Raw genomic sequence first — 23541 nt, forward strand, 5'->3', positions numbered from 1 at the left:
AGTTTTCTAATAAAATATGAAATAAAAATTAATGATTTTAGAGATTTTGTCGAAGACAGTTTATCTTTAAAATCAAGTGAAATTCCCTTTTCAATTAAAAAAGCCAGAAATATCCTTGAAACCACTGCGATTAGCAGTGCTGAAGCTGAGTGATCTCTGACAATTAAACAAGTTGCAGATATGATGACCATACATCTAAATGGAAAATAATTGCCCCAATTCGATCTGGATCGTTATGTCAAATCTTTCCTCTGTAATCATCGCGCAGTTATTGAGAAAAGCAGAAGATCGACAACAAATATTAATAAACAAGTAAATTCTATATGGTATTTTTTTTGAATAAATTTTTTTGAATATTTGTGTATTAATTTTTTTCGTGTAACTGTGATTTTTGTGTACCTTTTCCGGAATAGTTTGGTTTTTTGTGTGTAATATTTGTTTTTTTATATTGTAGAATGTTTTATGATAGTTTTCATGTTATTTGTGATGTGGGAAATATTTCATGTTATTTTTTTACTCGCAATATTAAAATTTTATCATGAAAAAAGTGTATCCATTATATTTCCTTAATTTTAAAAAAAAGAGAAAAGAATAAAAAAGTTGTGCGTCTGCCGAGAACGCACGGTAGATGGTTTTATGTGAAACATCCTTCGCGTTTCTTTTAGGTATTTTAATTTGTATATATTGATTACGAAATAAGAGCTTTTGTAATGCCGTAGTAACTGCAGGAAGTATGATTATGACATCATACTATTCAACAATTCTAAAAAGTTAGAACTTGAGATATCATACTGGTTATGAAAAATGCATCATGCGCTCTAATCACACTACTAGTGAGTGCTTGGCAGAGAGACCTGTGGTGTGAGCGTGGGAAGCACCTCTGGCGGACGCTGTGGATGGTGTCACTTCCGTGACTGATTAGATTTACTCGATAGGCACCCCCCCAAGGATGTTTCACATCAAAATGTCGACAAAAGTGAGAGCCCATTGTTAAAATATTCACAGCTCACCACTGTATGCACCTATTTTTACTTTTAGTTTTCCTAAAACAGCCCATGTATTTACTTGTTCCATGAGAACTCCCAGCAGTCCTGGAAATCCTTAGCACCTTGCTTTCCAGGCTGATGCTCATTCCAATAGAACGGCTTAGAAAACAGAATTTTCATACTTGATAGAGATGAAGGAAGTCTTAAACATGGATATCTGGAAGTATTATCACAGTATAAAACCATTAAATCCTTGTAAATTAAGGCAAAATAAGCTGAAATGCATATCTAGTATTCTATTAATGAAACAAAATGCTAGGAAATGAAACAAAATTGATTTAGAAATGAAGATGATTAATTAAGAGGTATGAAGCAGACAAAGTTTCTCATCTATTGCACAGAATTAGGTCTCGCTGCTTCAACAGTGAGTACTATTTTAAGGGACACTGTAAGACACTGTAAGACTAGGCACCTTCATTCCATTAAGAGCAACCCTTCATTCCATTCACCAATCTTGTTGCCCTTCTCTGTACTCATTCCAACAGCTCTACATCCTTCTTATAAAGCATAAGAGAAGAAAAAAAAAAACTTTCCACATCATATAAAACCATTAAATCCTTGTAAATTAAGGCAAAATAGGCTGAAATGCATATCTAGTATTCTATTAATAGATTTGGACCTGAAGCATTAAATAAAGTTCTTTGGACTGTTTAGTGCTTTCCACAGAGCATAAATACTCTGTGGAAAGCACTAAACACCCCTGTAAGTCATTAGAACATTCAAAAGGAACTACTACTATATAATTTCGAGTAAGGATCAACAAACTGGTTTAAGTTAAACTTTATTAAAATAAATAAATAAATAGATATATATTTATTTATATAAATATTTATATAAATACTGTATATATAAATAAAAAAATACTAAAACAGATATAAAATAAGTGTTAAAAGCATTAAAATACAAGTGTTAAAAAAAAAAAAAAATATATATATATATATATAAGTAAAATAATAAGAGGAGTTTACCTCAATATAGTGCGTAGAACACTTCTATGAACTATATTGAGTGTTCTACGCACTATATTGAGGTAACCTCCTCTTATTATTTTACTAATATTATTATCAACGTAGAACATATTGAGTAGTACAGCTCTGATTCATACTAGGAAGTGTTCTATGCACTATATTGAGGTAAACTCCTCTTATTATTTTACTAATATTATTATCAACGTAGAACATATTGAGTAATACAGCTCTGATTCATACTATCTAATATATATATAAACAAAAGCAATAAAATAGAAGCTTTCAGGAGAATGTGTGCCTTCATCAGCTGCTCGGTGCATGGTATACTGAGTATATATATATATATGTATGCATAGGATTAAACAACAGAAGACAACTGGGCATGATCACAAATTGCAACTCTGATGCCAGTAATGCAGCATTATGCATGCGGAAGGAATATGGTAGACTCCATAATGGGGTTACAGTCTTAAATATGGTACACCGAGTAGCTGATGAAGTGACACCTTGCCCCGAAAGATTCTATTTTATTGCTTTTATTTATATAATATTTTTTTTTTTTTTTTTAACGCTTGTATTTTAACAATTTTATTTTATATGTTTAGTATTTTATTTGTATATATATATCTATTTATTTATTTATTTTAATAAAGTTTAACTTAAACCAGTTTGTCAGTCATTACTAGAAATTATATAGTGATACAACCCAACGCTCAAGGCATGTTTTCTAATTCACAAGGAATCCTGTAAATCATAACTCTATAGTTGTAAGACAAGGTGGGGGAAGCACTCCAATTTGGTGATGGAATTTGTTACCAGCAAAGGAAATGGTATTAGTAGTGATAAAAGATGCAAACAAGCAAACTTATAGCATTAGCAGAGACATGATGCAAGAAAGCAAGCTTATGCAGCATTAGCCAAAAAAAAAAAAAAAAAAAAACTGCTCCCATTTCACCCCTCCGTTTGTTCCAAATACCTGTCCAGCTCAGCCTTAAATTATTTAGGCTATCAACTTCCACAACAAAATATGGAAGTCTGTTCCACCAATCAACTACCTACTGGCTAAAGGCAAACTTCCACACATCTATCCTACAACTGTCTTTCCTCAATTTGAATTTATGCCCTCTCAGGTGATTATTCTGAGCAACAAGAAGAATCCCTTCAACATTGAGCATGCTCAAACCATTCAAGGCTTTATACACCTCAATCAGATCACCTTGATTGAGGTGTATAATGGAAATTGCACTACACTTTCATTGTTATCATATGTTCTGTTATAAGAATCAATTTTGAACGCCTTTGTAATATATTTTTCTAAAACACATTTCTGGAGGTCACTACCATAAAACAATAAAAACAATTTGCACTTTCTGTTTATTGGGCTCTTCTGTTAGCGCAATATTATAAACAGGTAGTAAATGTGATCTTATTGCATTTGCGATAATACCGATAACTGGAATTGTGTGGGTTTTTACGTTACAGTATTATGGTGAAATGAGTTCCCCTTCACTGAAATCTTCAATCATATAAAAAACAAATTTTCAGAATCTTCTCTTCATTCCTATTTACTTATTACAATAGTAAAGGGAAAGAGACCAACTCAAAAATGCAAGTGCTGGCACTGCTAGGAAATGAAACAAAATTGATTTAGAAATGAAGATGATTAATTAAGAGGTATGAAGCAGACAAAGTTTGTCATCTATTGCACAGAATTAGGTCTCGCTGCTTCAACAGTGAGTACTATTTTAAGGGACACTGTAAGACACTGTAAGACTAGGCACCTTCATTCCATTAAGAGCAACCCTTCATTCCATTCACTAATCTTGTTGCTCTTCTCTGTACTCATTCCAACAGCTCTACATCCTTCTTATAAAGCATAAGAGAAGAAAAAAAAAAAAACTTTCCACATCACTGGTCCATTCCTTCCAATAGTTTGTCTAGTAGTTCTTTCGATTTATTCAAACTACCCACTTCCTGATGGAAGTTTGTTCCAACAATCAACCACCTGGCTGAAGACAAACCTCTGCACATATATCCTGAAACCATCCTACCTCAATTTAAATTTATGCCCATTCATGTGGGTAGTCTAAGCAAAAGATAGAATGCCATCAGCTCTAAGCATGCTGAATCCATTAAAAGACAAACATCTCAATCTGATCACCTCACAGGTGTCTAAGTCTCCAAATGCTGCAAATTACAGAACTTAAGCCTTTCTTGGTAAGACCACCTTTTGTTCCCCCTCACCAATTTTGTTGCCTGTCTCTGTACCCATTCCAGCAGATCTACATCCTTCTTAAAAGTAGGCCTCCAGACTTTTACACAGTGCTCAAGATGCAGCCTAACCATTACCTTGTACAATGGGATAATTGCCTCCTTAAAAACTTTATTAAAAATATAGTAAAAATAAAATACAATGTACAGAAACTTATTAACTATAGAGCCCTCCCAGGCTTAGGTAATACTCGACTTACAGAAATTCGACTTTACATAAGTTTTTGCGGGCCAGTGCACACTTAAAAAAAACGTGGAAATGTATTTGCATCTCATAGGAATAAATGGAGGTATTGTGAAAATATCATAACGTGAACCCAATACACATTGTTTTTTTTGGTAATTCATTCCAAACCCTCGAAAGCTGAAATTTTCGCTATATAACTAAGCTATTTATCTCTCTAAAAGGTCATTTTATAATGGAAATTGCACTACACTTTCATTGTTATCATATGTTCCGTTATAAGAATCAATTTTGAACGCCTTTGTAATATTTTTCTAAAACACATTTCTGGAGGTCACTACCATAAAACAATAAAAACAATTTGCACTTTCTGGTTTATTGGGCTTTTCTGTTAGCGCAATATTATAAACAGGTAGTAAATGTGATCTTATTGCATTTGCGATAATACCGATAACTGGAATTGTGTGGGTTTTTACGTTACAGTATTATGGTGAAATGAGTTCCCCTTCACTGAAATCTTCAATCATATAAAAAACAAATAAATTTTCAGAATCTTCTCTTCATTCCTATTTACTTATTACAATGGTGAAGGGAAAGAGACCAACTCAAAAATGCAAGTGCTGGCACTGCTAGGAAATGAAACAAAATTGATTTAGAAATGAAGATGATTAATTAAGAGGTATGAAGCAGACAAAGTTTGTCATCTATTGCACAGAATTAGGTCTCGCTGCTTCAACAGTGAGTACTATTTTAAGGGATGGTGCACATATAAAAGAACATGTTAAAGGATCAACAGTGATCACAAAATAGCATTCAGGTGCTATATCGAAGGGGGAAAAGCTATTAATAATATGGATGGAAAATCAGATTCAGAAGCAAGTGCCCCCTGAGTGCAATGGCTATTCAAGCAAAAAGCAAGTAGTATTTATGAAGATATTAAGAATAAGTATGGCAAAACCCAAGCCAAGTTCGTGGCAAGCAACAGGTGGTTTAGTAGGTTCAAGCAACGTGCTGGTTTCCAAAACATTAAAGTATGCGGCGAAGTTGCCAGTGCCGATTCTGCAGCTGCAGAGAAATTTTGTGATGTGTTGGAAAAAACTCCTTCTAAATCTCCACAGCGGCATTGATCAGCTAGAGAGTTAATTCTGGCAGCGATGCTCAAAACATAAAACTTGCTGACAATTATGCCTGTCTCCTCTCTCTTTTTGAAATTTTATAGTTTTGAAATTTTTGTAATTTTGTACACTTTTTGTAATTTTTCCTGCACATGAGATAAAAAAATTGAATAAATAATTATATTTACATGTTCGTCAAACATTTCTTTTTGCTTCAACCAATTTCAATCAAATTTGCAAGTACTGAAAAAGCATTTAGGGAAATTCCGACTTATGCAGATTACGTAAGTGGGGGTAGTAACAGGCTGTAGTAACAATATATATATATATATGTTAAAAGTGATAAAAGTACTGAAAGCAATAAGAAAAAAAAAACAAAATATACATTAAGCTTTTGGAACATTGTGCCCCTTCATCAACTTAAGACAAGTAGTATAACATAAGATCAATATATCTTGCAAAGGAGCAACATATGCACATGCACTACCACAAATCAATGTTGAAATTTCAAACTGCACATGATTCTTGTTATTGCTGCTAGTTGGAAATGATCCATATAACTGCAGCTGGTACCAACGTTAATCACAATAGTGGAACCTGCATATACCCCGTTATGGAAGCAGTTATTGTACAGCATGATGAAAGATGCAGGGCTTATAACATGGTAAATATACATCAGCCCACTTCTGTAGTCTGACAGGTGACATTTCATTCTACACTCTCCCCCCCCCCACCTTTTTTCACTGTTCACAATCTGCATTGCTTTGGTGTAGTACATGTGAATATAGTACGTGTGAATGTGAAATAGAAAGGGTGCAAGAATTTTTGCTGATGCTGTCGAGGCAGTGTTAGGTGGGTTGGAAAACTGCTAGTTGGGGGGGATACAAGGACTAATAGATTAACAGTAGCCACTGGCAGAGGTGGAAGTGATTCTTGCACTGCTTCTATTGAAATGAGCAGAAGCCTGGAAAACAAGATGCAGGATAATTCAGAGACTGCTGGTAGTCATTGCGGTACAAGGAAACACCTGGGTTGTATTAGGGTAGCTAAGAATAGAAACAGGTGCATGTATACCTGCGTGTACACCAATGCTAGGAGTTTGGTAAATAAATTTGATGAATTTGAGGTATTGCTCAAAACATCAAAGGTAGATATTGTTGGGATATCAGAGACGTGGTGTCACACAGATATAAGTAATGCGGAACTGGAATTTGGGGAATACAATGTGTATAAAAAGGATAGACAGGACAGGAGGGGTTATGCTATTAATTAAGAAACACATAAAGTCCAAGGAAGTGAAGCCAGTCGACATCGATGGACAGGGCAGTGTCGAGTCAGTTTGGTGTGACATAAGCATAGGGAAATCAAAATTGAGAGTAGGAGTGTGCTATAGGCCTAATGACTCTGATGAGTATAATAAGATATTGTACAGGGAAATAGAGTGGGCCAGTAAATCAGAGAGTCTTATAATGGGGGATTTTAATTTCCCAGATATTGACTGGAATTTGTGGGTTGGTCACTCACACACTAGCAAGGCTTTTGTGGATTTATTGGATGATTGTTTTCTACATCAGCATGTTCGTGAGGCAACAAGAGGGAGCAATACTCTTGATCTGATTATCAGTAGTGATTCTTCATGCATTAAGAATCTGCAGATAAATGAACCACTAGGTGGCAGTGATCACAGTGTGTTGAAGTGGGATTTACTCAAGGAGGTATACAGAGTGAGCAGCTGTTTGGAAGAAAAGTAACGCCGACAGCGAAAGAGAAAACCAAGTTTTTTAGATGAAGAGGAAGCAATATTTGTAATGTGCTTGTGCCAAGAGAGATTAGAAGTCAGGGTAATCCCCAAAAGAGATATATTGTTTTGCCTAGAAATCGGAGTGTCACTAAAGATAAGCATAGGGGCAGAAGAATCCTTTTTGCGAGATATAAGACAAGATAACTGAGTTTTAGAAGGGTTGAAATCAACTGAGTTGTCTTTGCCCCACTGGAGAATTACCTTAAGATCAGCATTTAAGGAATTGGTAGCAGATTTTCGAGAAGTCGAAGCTGATTGAACAGGACAAGGTTTCTCAAAATGGAAAGTTTAATGCAATGTGCTATCATCGGCAAAACTATGGATAGGATTTCCAGTCAATGGAAGAAGGTCATTGATATACAAGAGGAAAAGAGTGGGGGAAAGAACTGAACCTTGGGGGACACTGGCATTAGTGGAGAAGTTAGAAGACAGAGAGCCATCTACCATCACCCTCAGTGAGCGATCAAAGAGAAAACTGGATAACCAATTACTAAAAGCAGTTGGCAAACCATAAGATGGAAGCTTGTTTAGAAGACCTTGAGAGTGATGAGTAGACTTCGGATAAATGCACATAACGCAAATATTACAAGCAATATACTTGATCATTTTTTAAAATGTTGATCTCGGAACTACGTAACAAGTCACTGTACCGCAATTAAATTAGCTTGCGAGAAAATTTCACTGAGCATGGGAAAATTTCTCAAGTCGGCGTGGGAAACGTTTTAATGCTATTTTGCTATTCATTTTCAAGCTATCGACTCCAACAAATGAAACAATTTTGTTTAAATATGCCAAAAATTCAATCTGTAAAAGAGCGTTATAGTGATCTGTGACAGCATTATAGTCAGATACGGATTATAATATAAGAACAGCGTTATAGCGAATCAGCGTAAAGCGAACCGCGTTATAACGGGGGCCTGCTGTAGTACACTAAACTAATAGATTCCTAAATGCAATAAGATCTCTATTCTCAGGTTATGTAGCAACATTACTTTTATACAAGCAGGCTATTATATATTTATTATACTATCAAGTTTACATTACATTTATTATGCTATAACATTACATTCATACAGTTTTAAACTAGTTAAAATTAATTTAATCTTACTAGAAATAATTTTTTTTAAATTAAAAACAAAAAAAAAAAAAAAATGCCAACCTATGTGGTAGAAACCATTGAGATACTTATTCATGACAATTCCACTACCATGGAATTGTAATGTTTTGCACTACACCACTAGTTATAAGATACGACATTCAAATCAAATCCAAAAGTTGTACAAATATTAAGCCATAACTTACAAAATCTCTATCAAAATTTTCAAAATAAGCTAACAAATGTGACTAGGACTATTAAGTTATTTATTGCATACAATTTAATACATTACATAAAAAAAATTCAAAAAATGTTTCAAAAAACTTGTTTCCAAGAGCTCAAAATTCTTCGACTGCACAGTGTATAGTCTTGAACCATGACTGCCAAAATTCTGTTATATTCTTATACTATGCGATTCTTGCAGACACATTCAAACAGCAAATGTGTCTGCAAGAAAATAGTTTTCTGCAAATGATGAAAAATATTATTACACTATCACATTTCCTTCATTTAGAATATATTAATTTCCAAATATTAGAATATATTATTAAAAATATATTATCGTTTAGAATATATTATTAAAAAGTGTATTTCATTCACTGTTTATTATCTGAAGAGTGCTGTGGTTGAGATAACACAGTAAGGATTTTGTGGCTATCACAAATGTTTCTTACATGAAATATTTTTGTGTAATAAGATTAAAATGAGATATAGAAAAAAAAAAAAATCAAAATCATTTAAAACAATTCTCTACTCCAGCGTTTCCCAAAATTTTTTAGTCACGGAACACTTTTCATCTCAGAACATATTCAAGGAACACTTACGAAACAAGATTAGTGAGAGTCAAAGAACTGTTGCTAATATTTTATTACATATGGCTCGCTGTGCATCAGGAGCATCTTATTTCCAACACATGTAAAGCCGAAATTCAAATAACTGTCATTATACTTTCGTTTTTGTCTTTTATTAGTTGGTTCATGTTTTTTCACTTCAGATTTCTGGGGAACAAAATGCTGCAATTGTTCATCCTCACTTTGAAGTGTGACAATATTGTGTTCACTTTCATCGAGCAAGTTGCACTACTAGAAGTACTTTGCTTCTCGTTTTAAAGTTCCTTTTGTCAACCACAAATCTATGGTCACATATTTTAGTAATAATATTTCGAAATACTAATAATTATCAAAAAAAATTTATACAAGGAAGTGAGTTTAGTTATGATATTGGTTCATTTCCTACTCTCCCTCAACACGTGGCTAAATTCCAGGCTAAATTGCATACAACTGGCATATTAGATCACTATATTGCTACTTTTTCATAGGCGTCATTACCCACGCATACTTCTCTATGCAAAGCACGCTAAAATAAAGTGTTCCGCGGTCTATTTGATTATTAGTCTAAGCCAGTATATTAACCAAAAAATATATGTTAAATATTATAATGATACAAAAGTTGTGTATGCTACAAATATGTAAAATTGATTAATTAATTTTTTTTAATTATTAATTACGATTTTTCGTGTAACACTTGTTCACATCTTACAGAACACAGTTTGAGAAACGCTGCTCTAATCAAACACTAGAATGGCAGAATTAACTAATGAGGAATAATTCATAGTTAAATACTATATACTAGGGCTTGCAAACCAGTTTCATAAAACCAGTTAAATCAGTTTTCATACTGAGTTGTAAAAACCGAAACAGAGCTTCTAAAACTGGATTCGAATATTTTCTTAGTTAGCCCTCGAATATAGTTTTTTGTTACACACATTTTCTTTTGTTTGTTCGTTTGTCTGGATCGTTCAACTGCTTTATGTTTTAAACATGTTTTTTATTTTATTTTATGTTTAGGTACGAATCTCATGGGCAAGTGGCCCAAATCTAGGAGGGGTACCTTTTATCTTCCCACCTGTATCATGGCACGATGCAGGTGAACTCATTTACGACTGAGTGAGTCGGAGTGATAGCGTAAAAGAAAATGCTCAACATTTCTCCGTTCCATCTATCTTGTTCGCCAGGCAAGTGATGGAACGTGCCTTATTGATGGTTACCCACTAGAAACAGATTCGCTGAATATTGCATCAAATTTCAATCGTACAAAGTTTTTTGCTTCTTTATTCCTATTAAATTTGCGATTAAATGTTCTCCAAAAAGCAGCTTCAGCAAATTTAGCTTTTATGTAATTTTGAAAATACAATAGATTTAGTTGGGGGAAAAAAAATTGCAAGTAAATAAATAAAAAATTTCTTTCGTGGAAATTTTGAAACTTGCCTCGTTTAGACTCTTCATTCAGTGCTTGCGGGAGTGACACAGTCTTGTGCCTTTGTTATCTTCAATATTTTTATTTAAAATTGCCGGTGATATAAATTCCTACTAGTACAGATGAAATCAAATGTATGGAATTGTTTTGCACGAAAAAGCAAAGATGAAGCACAATGTTCGAAATGTCAGAAGATAATGAAGTCATCTGAAGGATCTACATCATCTTTGATGTTGCATTTAAAGAAAATGCATCAGATTGACATTAAACAAGATAACAGTGAACCTCCCGTAAAAATGGTAAGAACATTAGAAAACTTTATCGTTAAAAAATCTATGGAAGAAGAGATTTCAAAATTAGCTGCTTTAGATGGATTTTCTTTTAATTCATTTACCAAGAGTGAGTTTATACAATCAAGCCTTCACCTCCAGAGAAATAAATATGATAAATTACCACCAGCCTCAGTGAATGGAATTAAAACTACGGTTCTGAATTATTATAAAACTAAGAAAGAAGAACTCACTCAGCATTTCAAAAATTCATTGGTTTTGGGTGCACGGTATTCGTTGACTCTAGATGAATATACGTCCATACAAAATAAAAGGTATATGAATATAAATGTGCATTCAAAAGACAATCATTAGTCGTTAGGTCTTATTGAGATTAATGGTTCACTTGATAGCAGAAGAACTGAGTAAATTGTGAATGGACACTTGAAGGAATTTGGTTTGAACTTGGATGAGGATATTGTTGCCTGTACCACCGATGGAGCAGCAATGATGATTAAGTTTGGCAAGCAAATTACGCCTAATCACCAACAATGTATAGCCCATTGTATACATCTATCAGTTATAGATGTACTTTATGAAAAAGCAATCAATTATGGTTATTTTGGTTATTTGTTATTTAGTTTTTTTAGGAGCATTAGCAACTAAGGCCATATTGCTCTGGGATATGCGGTGGTCATTCCCTGACCTTTCCACATCCTCCGTATTTGGTGGTGACGGGCTCGAACCACGGTCTAATCAAGAAGCGTGTGCCACGCACTGCTGCTCCTTCCCACCTGGTTACGGAGGAGCCTGTATCAATTATGGTGCCACAGTCTCTGAGTCTCCCAAAGACAATGAAGAAAATGAAAATAATGAAGAAAGTAGTGATAAAGTTAAGAAGTTGAAGAAAGACAGCAAGGCATGCTTCATCAAATCGACTTTACCGATGAGCTCATTTATTTTTTCAATCCAATGGCCAAGATTGCACAAACTATTAACAAAGTCAGAAAAATTTGCAAGCTTTTCGAAAATCGCCTACCAAAAATGACATATTACAAAATTTTGTTAAAGCAAAATTTAATGGGAAAGAACATAAACTTATATTAGACTGCAAGACTAGATGGGATAGCACATTCTATATGATTGAGAGATTTTTGAAATTGAAAAATTGCATTCCAAATGCTCTATGTGCAGTACTGTCAACTGAAGCTGTGTCTGACGATGGCTGGAAAACACTTGAATTGCTATGTGAAACTTTGCGAACAGTTTAAATGATTCTGAAGGTTAAAATCTCAGAAGATACAAACTTACTTAAAGCAGAGTCTTCAATAGAATTTCTGCTCGCTAAGCTTGATACAGCAGAAAACCTATTTGCTTTAAAGTTTCACCAAAGCCTTTTGCAGTTGTACAATGCAAGACGAAATTGCCAAACTGTGGCTTTGCTGAGCTATCTACACAACCCCAAAAAGTTTAGGAAAGACGATTCAGGTTCAAGAACTTTTGATTTTCCAAGTAAGCAAGTTTTAAAAAAGCATGCTGATGAGATTTATCAGAGATTATTTGCAAACAATTCCGAAGAAGTCTTAGCGTTGAATGAAGAAACTGAAAATAAACGAACTGTTCTTTTATAAGAAAACAAAGACTCATCTAGTTCCGATGTTGGAGATACACTCATGCGAGAGTATGATAGCGTAATAAAGAGATTAACTGAAGAGCCTTCAAAATATCCCAGTGAATTGGAAATCAGCAAAGAATTTAAAATTTTGGAGGCAACTAGCGGAAGTGAAAAGCTGGAGAAAGTTTATAGAGCACTACTGACCATTAAACCAACAAGTGTCCTATCCGAGAGAGTGTTTTCGATCACTGGTCTCTTTAACACAAAAATAAGGTCAAGTCTATCAGGAAAAATGCTTAATATACTGTGTTTTTTAAAGGATCATTTTCAGAAAAAAGCTCAGCAATAAATAGTAAAGTAATTTCCCCAAGCTGTTTTTTTTCACATTATTTTTATTTATTTATTATTATAGGGCTTATTATTTTTTTGTTTACTATACGAGAAGATAGTTTTTATTCAAAGGAGTTGAATACAATTTTTAATTTTGTATAATCTCAAGCTGGCTACTTTTTTGGAGAATTTTAATTTTTTTATTTTTTTTACTACAAGAGGTGATAGATTTTGTTTAAAAGATTTGATTACGAGTGGTACAATCTACCCAAGATAAAATAAATACCCGTGTTATAAGCTTTTAATTATTTTCCCTAAGTCTGAGAAAATCGGATTTAAAACCGGTTTTAAGAGTAAACTTCGGTTAAACTCGGTTTTGAAATTTCTTAGTTTTATGCAAGCCCTACTATATACACACCTAATGTAGATTTTAGCTAAGCGTATTTCATTAAAAAACAACAAAATATAAGGAGGATTTAAATTTATTACACTAAAAAAAAATCTGAAATGTATACAAAGTTACTCACCCAAAAGCTCCTCGTGAAATTGGTTTGATTATTGTAAAATCATCAATACTAGTCAGCTGAGGAAAAATTATTGAATTATAATAATTACAATTATACAAATTCTAGGAAAAAAAAAAAAAAACAGGAAAAATGGGAGAAAATTCTAATCTAAATTGCATTAGCTATTATAAAGCAGTAAATGTTTAAAATTAGAGACATTCTATTACTTATACCTTTTATTTTAATATTGGTATATGCAAAACAAGAAAGCAAGCTTATGTAGTCAGCTTAATTAAAAAAAAAAAAAAAAACACAGACTAACCAATGCTAACTTTCCTCATTTGTATTCACCCATTTCAACTTAAGTATAATAAAACCTCAGTTCCTGAGACACTAAGAACAAAAAGAGCCAATTTGAATTAGTGGAAAGTCCAAATTATAAAATATAATGATATGTAAATATTTGCAAATATTGTCACAGTTGATAAAAAAAAAAAATGGCATGTAAATTTATTTAAATAATATTAGGACACAAATATAACAAAAAAAATTGATACAAATGTTTATATTCAATGCAAACTTCAGTATAAAGCAGTGGTTTTCAACCTTTTTTTTTAATAACGGCACCCCTAAGTAATTTATTTTATTTTGCGGCACCCCTACTCAATTTTCTGCCTGTTAGATCGATTTTATATATACATATATATATACAAACAGTATATAATAATTTTATTCTTTATATAGAGGTACTAAGAAAACATCAATTATAGATCACCACAAAATTAAAAAGATACCGTACACCTTTTTATAATGAAATGAACATATAAATTTTTAAAAAATAAGTTTAAGTAACTTAAACCCAAATTACGTGGCAGCCCTGGAATGTTGTTGCGGCACCCCGGTTGAAAACCACTGGTATAAAGAGTTCAAACAAAGAGAAAATAAATATTTTTAAACAATAAACTTTAATTTAGGTTTAAACAGGTAGTGTACTTAAGCTACACTGTCCAAATTTATTAAGGCTACATGCTAATAACATGTTGGAATGCTGAAGGCTGAATGAATGCTCTGACAAAAACTTGGCATAGTGTTTAGCAGTAGTAGTAATGGCAAATGATGCAAGAAAGCCAACTTATATAGCCCCAGCAAAAAAAAAAAAATCCACCTACACAATTCACCCATCCACTGTGCCCTCTAAATAATTTGTTTAGTTCTTAGATTTTTTTCAACCCATCCACTTCCACAACAAAAATATAAAAGCCTGTTCCAACAATCAACCACCCGCTCGTTGAAGGTAGACTTCCAAACATCTATCTTGCAACCATCCTTCCCCAACTTGAATTTATGGCCCCTTGTGTGTAAGTGGAAGAATGCCATTAATATTCAGCTCGATCAATCCAATCAAGGCTTTAAACACCTCAATCAGATGACCCCAACAGGTGCCTAGTCTCGAGATATTGCAATTTACAGAACTGAAGCCTTTCTAGGTAAGAGCACACTTTTGTTCCCTTCATCAGTCTATTGCCATTCTCTGCACCTGTTCCAGCAGATCCACATCCTTCCTAAAGTGAGGCATCAGACCTGTATGCAATACTCAAGATACAGACTAACCATACAAGGAATAATTATCTTAATTGAAAAGGCCTCTGGAATCAGGAACTCTGTAATTCATCTGTAATGCTACTAAAATAGAATCAAATCTGTAAAACATCTTTACTATGATAAAATAAAATAAAACATATGCATACTGATTGTATAACTATATGTTAAAATATTAAAACAAAATCAAATAAATATATAACAAGAATAAAATTCAATAAAATATATAAAATTAAAAGCGATAAAAGTCTAAAAATCACTAGAACCACTAATACAGGAGCTTTCGGCAGCAGCGGCCACCTTCATCAGTTATAGTGGTTGCAGGATGACCGACAATCTATATGTACCACGCATCTCAGGTCTGCGACATGAACTATCTCAGCAAGTCTGCGGCATCTGCGCCGAAGGTCTTTTTCATTCTCCACTATCCTGAGTGTAGAACCACAAAGTTTATAAGTTACTCTGGGATTACTGCTACCAATATGCAGTACCTTGCATTTGTCCATGTTAAACTTCAACTGCCATTTGTCAGCCCATCGATCCAATTTTCTGAGATCTTGTTGCAGTAGCTCACCCTGATGATTGTCGTTAACCACCCTGCAAACCCGGCGACAGCTCCAGATTGTACAACAGTTTTTATTAGCATTAGTAGTGGCATATGACAAGAAAAAAAGCTTATACAGCATCAGCCAAATAAAAACACTTCTCATTCACCTATTCAATTTGCACCAAAAGTTTGTCCAGTTCTTTCTTGAATTTATTTAATCTATCAACTGCCATAACAGATGGAAGTTTATTCCAACAATCAACCACTTGCTGACTAAAAGCAAATTTCTGCAGATCTATTCTGCAACTGTCTTTACTCAATTTTAATTTATGCCTCCCCTCTCAAATGCATAATAGGAGCAAGAAGAAGAATCCCATCAGCATTGAACTTGCTCAAACCATTCAAAGCCTTATACACCTCAATCAAATCACCTCGCCTAGTCTCCAGACATTGCAATTTGCAGAACTTAAGCCTTTCTTGGTAAGAGCACCCCTCTGTTCCCCTCACCAGTCTCATTGCCCTTCTCTCTACTTGTTCCAGCAGCTCTACATCCTTCCTAGGATAAGGCTTCCAGACCTGTATGTGGTACTCAAGGTGTGCTAGCAAAGTTCCTGTATATCACTGACAAGACCCCCCCATGAGCTGCTCTGGCAGCCTATCTGCACTGCTCTGAAACTTCATATCTGACTGCACAATTACCCCAAGGTCTTCTTCATTCTCCACTACCATAATTGTAGTACTGCCCAGTTTGTAAGTTAAGTAGCAGGTGAATTGGGGATACTACAATCCATATGCAGTACTTTGCATTTGTCAACGTTAAACTTTAGTTGCCACCTCTCAGCCTATCTGCCCAACTTTTACAGAACCTGTTGCAGCAGCGTACCACCGTTAGTCATTAACAACCCTGCCAACCTTTGCATCACCTACAAACTTGGGCATTAAGCCTGTTATACCTTCATCAATATCATTGATAAATATAGAAAACAACAATGGTCCCAACACTCAACCCTGGGAGTTTATAAAGAAAATGAAGAGATTTACAACACAAACTCTAATCATTCTGGGTGACTTGTAATTAAAACCTGAAATTAAGTTTTTTTTATAAGATAGGAAAGGTAATGGAAAAAGGAGGGTCAATTACCGATAATCAAGCTCGGATATTTTATTGTAGTAAAAAAGGATGGTGCATCCATTAATTTATTATAGGAGATCTTTGGGGTGTGGGGAGAGGGGTAACAAGTATATGATGTCAAAATTATTTTTTGCATTCCACCTTGGTCACTGCATCATAGTAACCTATCAGATTGGTTAGATAAGACCACTACTTAACAAATCATGCTGATTGCAGTATAATTGCATGCCTGCCCAGATGGTCCTGCATTACTTCTTTAAACAATGATTCCATTATTTTCCCCCGGAACAGATGTTAAACTAGCAGGTCTGTAATTACTCATTTCGCCTTTTGATTCCCCCTTTATGAAATGGGGATACATTCACACATCTCCAGTCTTCAGAGACCTTCACTGAATCTAATGATGTTCTCACAATTATGGCTAAGGGTTTGCTCGACTCCTTTGCTGCCTCCCTTAATATAATTTGATAGATTGCATTCACTCCAGGTGCCCTTTTTATGTCCATCTTCAACAATTTTTCTTCTACTTTCCTTTCAGTTATCACAAAGTCAGTTAACTCCTCGTAAAGTTCGATAAACTCCTGGCCTCCCCGAAAGAATTCCTCGTGTGCGAATTAAGATGCAAAATACCTATTGAATTTGTCGCAACCTGAGCAGGGTCATCAACAGTTAACCCATAGATATCAAGGAAAAATATGATTCAATCCCTTCCATCTACTGTTAACATAAGTATAGAAATTTTTGCTGTTTTTCTTTGCATTTTTTTCCAGACACTTCTCATCGTTTGGTTTGGCTTAGCTTGCCTAACCTCCTTTGTGACTTGATTACAGTATTATTTATCTTCTATAGGCTTCTGTATCGCCTAATAATTTATATGCACTCCATACACTTTTCTTCTTATGTGTCTCATTAGTTCATCTGATATCCAATTAGGCCTAAACCTTGAACAGTATTTCTTAGTTGGTATGAAAAGCTTAGTAGCACCTTTGATTACTTTCCTGGATACTGCCCATTTTGAATTTGCTGTTGTTGCTAAAATCATCAGTTGGTCCCACTGCACAAAATTTAAAAACTGCCTAAGACCAGTTACCCTTATGAAAGCAAAAGCCATTCCTTTTACAGTAGTTATGTCTTTAATTAAATTTCACATTAGTACACTGTGATTGCTGCCACCCAGTGGGTGTTTTACCTGCAGATTCTTAATGCATTAAGAATCATTTTAGATAACCAGTTCAACAGTATTGCTTCCTGTATTGTTGCCTTTCTAACATGCTGCTATAGAAAACAGTCGTCCAAGAAATCCACAAAAGCCTTGCTAGTGTGTGAGTGACCAACCACAAATTCCAGTCAAACATCTGTAAAGTTAAAGTCCCCATTATGAGACATTCTGATTTGATGGCCCACTATTTGTCTGTATAGTATACTGTTGCACATAAAAGAATGATGTACAAACTAGAGAAATGTGGCATTAAGAGCAAGTTACTACCATGGAAAAGAGGATGGTTAAGTAGAAGAAGATAGAGTGGTTATCAACAACATTAGTCCATGAAGGGCACTGCTCTTATTATTTATTTTATTTATTTTTTTTTTATTTTTATTTTTTTTTTTGTGGACTAATGCTGTTAGTGAAGTTCCCCAGGGTTCAGTGCTGGGCCAATTGTTGTTTTCAATACTTATTAAAGATACTGATGAAAGTAAATCTGGCTTAATGTCTAAGTTTGCAGATAATACAAAGATTGGCAGGGGTGGTTAGCAACAGTGATTAAGGTGGCCTACTGTAACAAGACCTAAGAAAATTTGGTTTCCTGGGCTCAGAATGGCAGTTGAAATTTAACATTGACAAATGCAAGGTACTGCATATGGATAGCAGTAATCTCAAAGTAACTTATCAACTGTGCAGTACTACACTCAAGGATAATTGTGCAGTCAGCTATGAAACTCTCTGAAGAGAATTTCATATCTGACTACTCAGACATGCTGCCACTTCCTCACTTTAGGAAGGACGTAATTCTGCTGGAACGGGTGCAGAGAAGGGCAACCAGATTGTTGAAAGGAACTCTCTTAAGGGTACTCTCAAAAGGGTACTCTCTTACCTAGAAAGGTTTCAGTTCTGCAAAACCACAGCGTCTGGAGACTAGTCAAATGCGGGTGATCTGATTGAGGCGTTTAAGGCCTTGAATGGATTGAGTAAGCTCAATGTTGATGCATTCTTCTTCCTACTGAGACTACACGTGAGGAGCAAATAAAGTTAAGTTGAGGAAGGATGGCTGCAGGATACATGTGTGTTAGTTTGCCTTCAGCTAACTGGTTGTTGATTATTGGAACAAGCTTCTATTTGTTGTTGTGGAAGTGGATAGTTTGAATAAATTCAAGGAAGAACTAGACTAGTTTTTGGTGGGTATGGATGGGTGAAGTGCGTAGTATTGTTGTCTTTTTTTTTTCTTTTTTTTTGCTGATGCTATACAAGTTTGCTTTCTTACATCATTTGCCACTACTACCACCACCAATTTGTGATCAGAGGTGCCTAGGAGATCACTAACTTTGACTGTATATTCAGCTTTAGAAGGGTTATGAGTGAGGAGATCAAGTGTGTTGAGTTTGTGATTAGGATTGTGTGATATTCGAGTAAATAAATTAACAAGTTGTTTAAGGTCATTAGTAATCAGTAAAAACCCTAAATCTTTACCAGCTGTACCCATATAATTAGAAGACCTGTATCAACATTAAAATAAAATTATACAAGTAAAATTACCTCAATGTTACAAGAGTTAGAGTGGAAAAAGTAGAACTTCAAAAAGGAAGTCAGAATGTTCTGAGAAATTAGTAGAGTTGTGAGGTAACAGATGAATTTGACAATGGTTTAGAAAGAAAGAGATTTTAAGCCAGCACAGATTCCAGATAAGGAAGTCTTTGAAAAGGAATATTAGAGTGGAGATATTCATAAGTATGTACCCCTTTTTAAGTGCAGGGAACCATAAAGTCAATAATAACAACTGAGATAAGTAGCGGTTGAAGCAACTGATAACTGAGATTCTGTCAAAAAAAAAAAAGAAAGAAGGTAAGTGGGTCTTGGCAGGTTGTAAGTGGAAAAATCATTGGAATTGAAACTGATACCATGTATATTTAAGAAATGAAGAAATTTTTTAGAGGTTTGGATCTTTTTGAAAATGAGTTTTTTCTGTTAGTTTGACTATTCATGATGCATTCATTATATAAATAAAAGTAGAGGAAGTTACGGTTTAATGAAATTTTTGGATATGGTGTATGCTCAGCAAGAATGTATATCCAGTTCTTTGCCAGTGCTTCCCACATACACACTAGTTGGATCCTTCCCATCACTAGTTGGCAGAGTCGAGGTTGCAAGATAACACACTAGCTGATCCGGATGCCTACTAGAGAGTTACCTTTGGATTTGGTATAGTGGACTATCTAGCAATCTGCTTACAAAAAATATTTTAATGCTATTTTCCCTCAAAGTGTAACAAATATTGGACCTTGCCACAATGCCCACTGTAACATCAGACATCACTCATACTGCATAAAAGTTCAGATAGGGTTACCAGAACCTCGCTCTGTAGACTAAATGCTTCCCCAACTCAAGCTTCCAGTAAACAAGGGTGATTTGATTTATCAACTAGTTTTACCTGACGACACAAAGGGTCAGCCATTCCTCTCTATGTAATATGGATACCACACCTCAACACCTAGCTCACAGCAGGTGGTCAACACCAGCATAATAGGTGCAGCTTCAAACTAGAGGTTTGCATGGGCCCAGGCTTGGTCCTCAAACTTAAGCCTGACCCAACCTGAGGGCTAGGTTCGGGGCTGACAGCACAAATCATAATAGAGCTCAGGACCAAGTAACACACAACATTCAGGTTTGGGTACAGCAGGGCAATATAGTTCAAATTTTATGAAACGTTCGAATAGCCTGCATTTCATAAATCAATGTTGTTATTTTTATTTTTCTAAAGACTGTAATGAAATATAGGTTAGTGTGTTCTTTCGTAATCATCAGTATGGCTCACTTCACTTCTACATTTATTTTCAATCAAGCACAGCGTTTTTTTTTTTTTTTTTTTTATATGAGAACCCCAAACACGAGAGGTATTAGAACCTATAGTACTTAGTACCGTGCTTGGGTTGGAGGTTGAGAAGACGAAAGAAGATATTTGTTGATATTGGACTTGAACTTCTGTAGATTGTAGTTTTCAGGAAATACGTATGAAGGACGGTTGTTCCAGAAAACGGCAGTTGAATGAATAAATGAGGAAGATGAAAAGTTGGTTCTGTGGGTTTGAAGTTGGACAGTAAATGGATGTTGGCTGGTGGCAGCACGTGTTCAGACTGTTTTGAAAGAGAGAGCGGGAATTATAGAAGCCAATTCAGAAGAACAGTGCCCATGGAAGTATCTGTAGAAGAGGCATGCAGCAGAAACAGTGCGTCTATGAGAAAGCGAGTGGAGAGACTCTGTTAGAGATGAATCATTAATTAACCTAACTGCCCTCTTCTGAATGGAATCAAGAAGCCTGAGAGAGGTTTTGGGGGCACCACCCCAGATGTGGGAACAATATTCAATGGCAGGGCGGATTTGCGATTTATACAGAGTGAGCAGCTGTTTGGAAGAAAAGTAACGCCGAGAGCGAAAGAGAAAACCAAGTTTTTTAGATGCAGAGGAAGAGATATATCATTTTGAGATATATCAAAAGAGATATATCATTTTGCCTAGAAATCGGAGTGTCACTAAAGATAAGCATAGGAGCAGAAGAATCCTTTTTGCGAGATATAAGACAAGATTGAGTTTTAGAAGGGTTGAAATCAACTAAGTTGTCTTTGCCCCACTGGAGAATTACCTGAAGATCGGCATTTAAGGAATTGGCAGCAGATTTTCGAGAAGTTGAAGCTGATTGAGCTGGACAAGGTTTCTCAAAATGGAAAGTTGAATGCAATGTGCTATCATCGGCAAAACTATGGATAGGATTTCCAGTCAATGGAAGAAGGTCATTGATATACAAGAGGAAAAGAGTGGGGGAAAGAACTGAACCTTGGGGGACACCGGCATTAGTGGAGAAGTTAGAAGACAGAGAGCCATCTACCATCACCCTCAGTGAGCGATCAGAGAGAAAACTGGATAACCAATTACTAAAAACAGTTGGCAAACCATAAGATGGAAGCTTGTTTAGAAGATCTTTATGCCAAACACGATCGAAAGCCTTTGAGATGTCAAGAGCAACTACTTGTGTTTCACCGAACCTTTCCATTGAATTAGTCCATAAATGGGTAACATAAGCCAGAATATCACCAGTGGATCGACACTGACGGAATCCATACTGGCGATCGTTGATCAGATGGAAGGTTTCTAGGTAGTTTAAAAGTTGGCGGTTAATTGATTTCTCCATTACTTTAGAAAGAGTAGAAGTAATTGCAGTGGGACGATAATTGGATGGGAGGGATTTGTCACCCTTTTTAGGAACTGGCTGGATATGAGCAAATTTCCAAGCAGAAGGAAAAACACCTTTGGAATAAGAAAGTGAAAAAAGGCGGCAAACAATAGGAGTAAGTTCAGGAGCACAGGTTTTGAGAACAAGTGGAGAAATACCATCAGGACCTGGAGCTTTCGTAGCATCAAGATTCATCAAAATCCTTCTGATATCCTTTTGACGGAAGACCACAGGAGGCATTGAATGGAGCGTGTTAAGAATGGTGGGAGGTGTTTTACCAAGGTCATTAATACATGAGCTGGAAGAAAAATGGGATGCTAGCAGGTCAGCTTTATCCTTGGCTGAAGTGACAACAGAACCATCTGGTTTGGACAGAGGTGGGAGCAGAGATGGGCAAAAGTTGCGGCCAATAGCTTTGGCAAGAGACCAGAATGCTCGGCTACCATTAGGGCAAGAAGCAAGTTTTCTACTCTTAGCCTATTCAAACTCTAGTTTGGACTGATTAATAACTGCTTTACAATTGTTGCAAGCTTTGGTGTAGGCAGAAAATGAAACTGAAGAATTAGAAACAAGCCAATTACGATATGCAACGTTCTTCTCTTGGACAGCCTTAGCACATTTATTGGAAAACCAAGGTTTAGATAAAGGACGAGATTTTAAAGTGGAGTGTGGGATAAAGGATTCCATTCCTGCAAGAATAATTTCACTGACACGATCTGAGCAAACGTTGACATCAGAAGTTTTGAAACAGTAACCAGACCAAGGAAAAGAAGAAAAGAAGTCTCGCAGGTCATCCCATTTTGCATTCTTGTAATGCCAAACAATACGAGGTTGGGAATAGCCATGAGATAAAGGTTCCATTGGAGAAGAGACAATCACCAAGTTGTGATCTGAAGTGCCTAAAGGACCTCTCACTTCAACCTTGTACTTAGAAGGGTTGTTTGTGAGAAAAAGATCAAGCGTATTGGCTATATGATTAGGATTGTCCGGTATTCTTGTAGGTAAATGAACAACCTGTGATAGGTCATTAGTAATTGCAAAAGCCTCAGCATCTCGACCTGCCGGATCGGTGTGACTAGAAAACGGAAGCCAGCTGGAGTTGTGAACGTTAGAATCACCAAGGAAAATTACCTCACTGTTAGGAAAGTTGGACTGGAGAAAGTCAAGTTGCAAAGAGAGGAAGTCAAAGAGCTCCAAGTGATTAGTGGAGTTGGGAGAACGGTAGAGACAACAGATGAATTTTACACAATGAGGTAGAGAGATTTTAAGCCAGAGAAGATCAAAGAGAGGAGATTCCAAATTGCCAAGTCTCTGACAGGGAATATCAGAACGGACATATGCACAAGTACCACCTTTGAGGCGAAA

General features: G+C 35.4%; 1 protein-coding gene across 3 annotated transcripts in view; it reads right to left on the minus strand.

The window, feature by feature from the left end:
• Window positions 1-23541, minus strand: part of gwl (serine/threonine-protein kinase greatwall) — a 248358-nt gene that overhangs the window by 222107 nt on the left and 2710 nt on the right. Inside the window, exon 3 of one of the 3 annotated variants that reach the window (XM_090388324.1) lies at window positions 13479-13534. The exons of the other annotated variants lie outside the window; for them this stretch is intronic. Coding sequence (XP_090244450.1) covers window positions 13479-13534 — 56 coding nt within the window. The remainder of the gene's footprint in view (window positions 1-13478; window positions 13535-23541) is intronic. 3 annotated transcript variants of the gene reach the window in all.

Source organism: Mastigoproctus giganteus, chromosome 14 (genome assembly GCF_048544385.1).
Source record: "Mastigoproctus giganteus isolate SK-2022 chromosome 14, ASM4854438v1, whole genome shotgun sequence".
NCBI classification, from domain to species: domain Eukaryota; kingdom Metazoa; phylum Arthropoda; class Arachnida; order Uropygi; family Thelyphonidae; genus Mastigoproctus; species Mastigoproctus giganteus.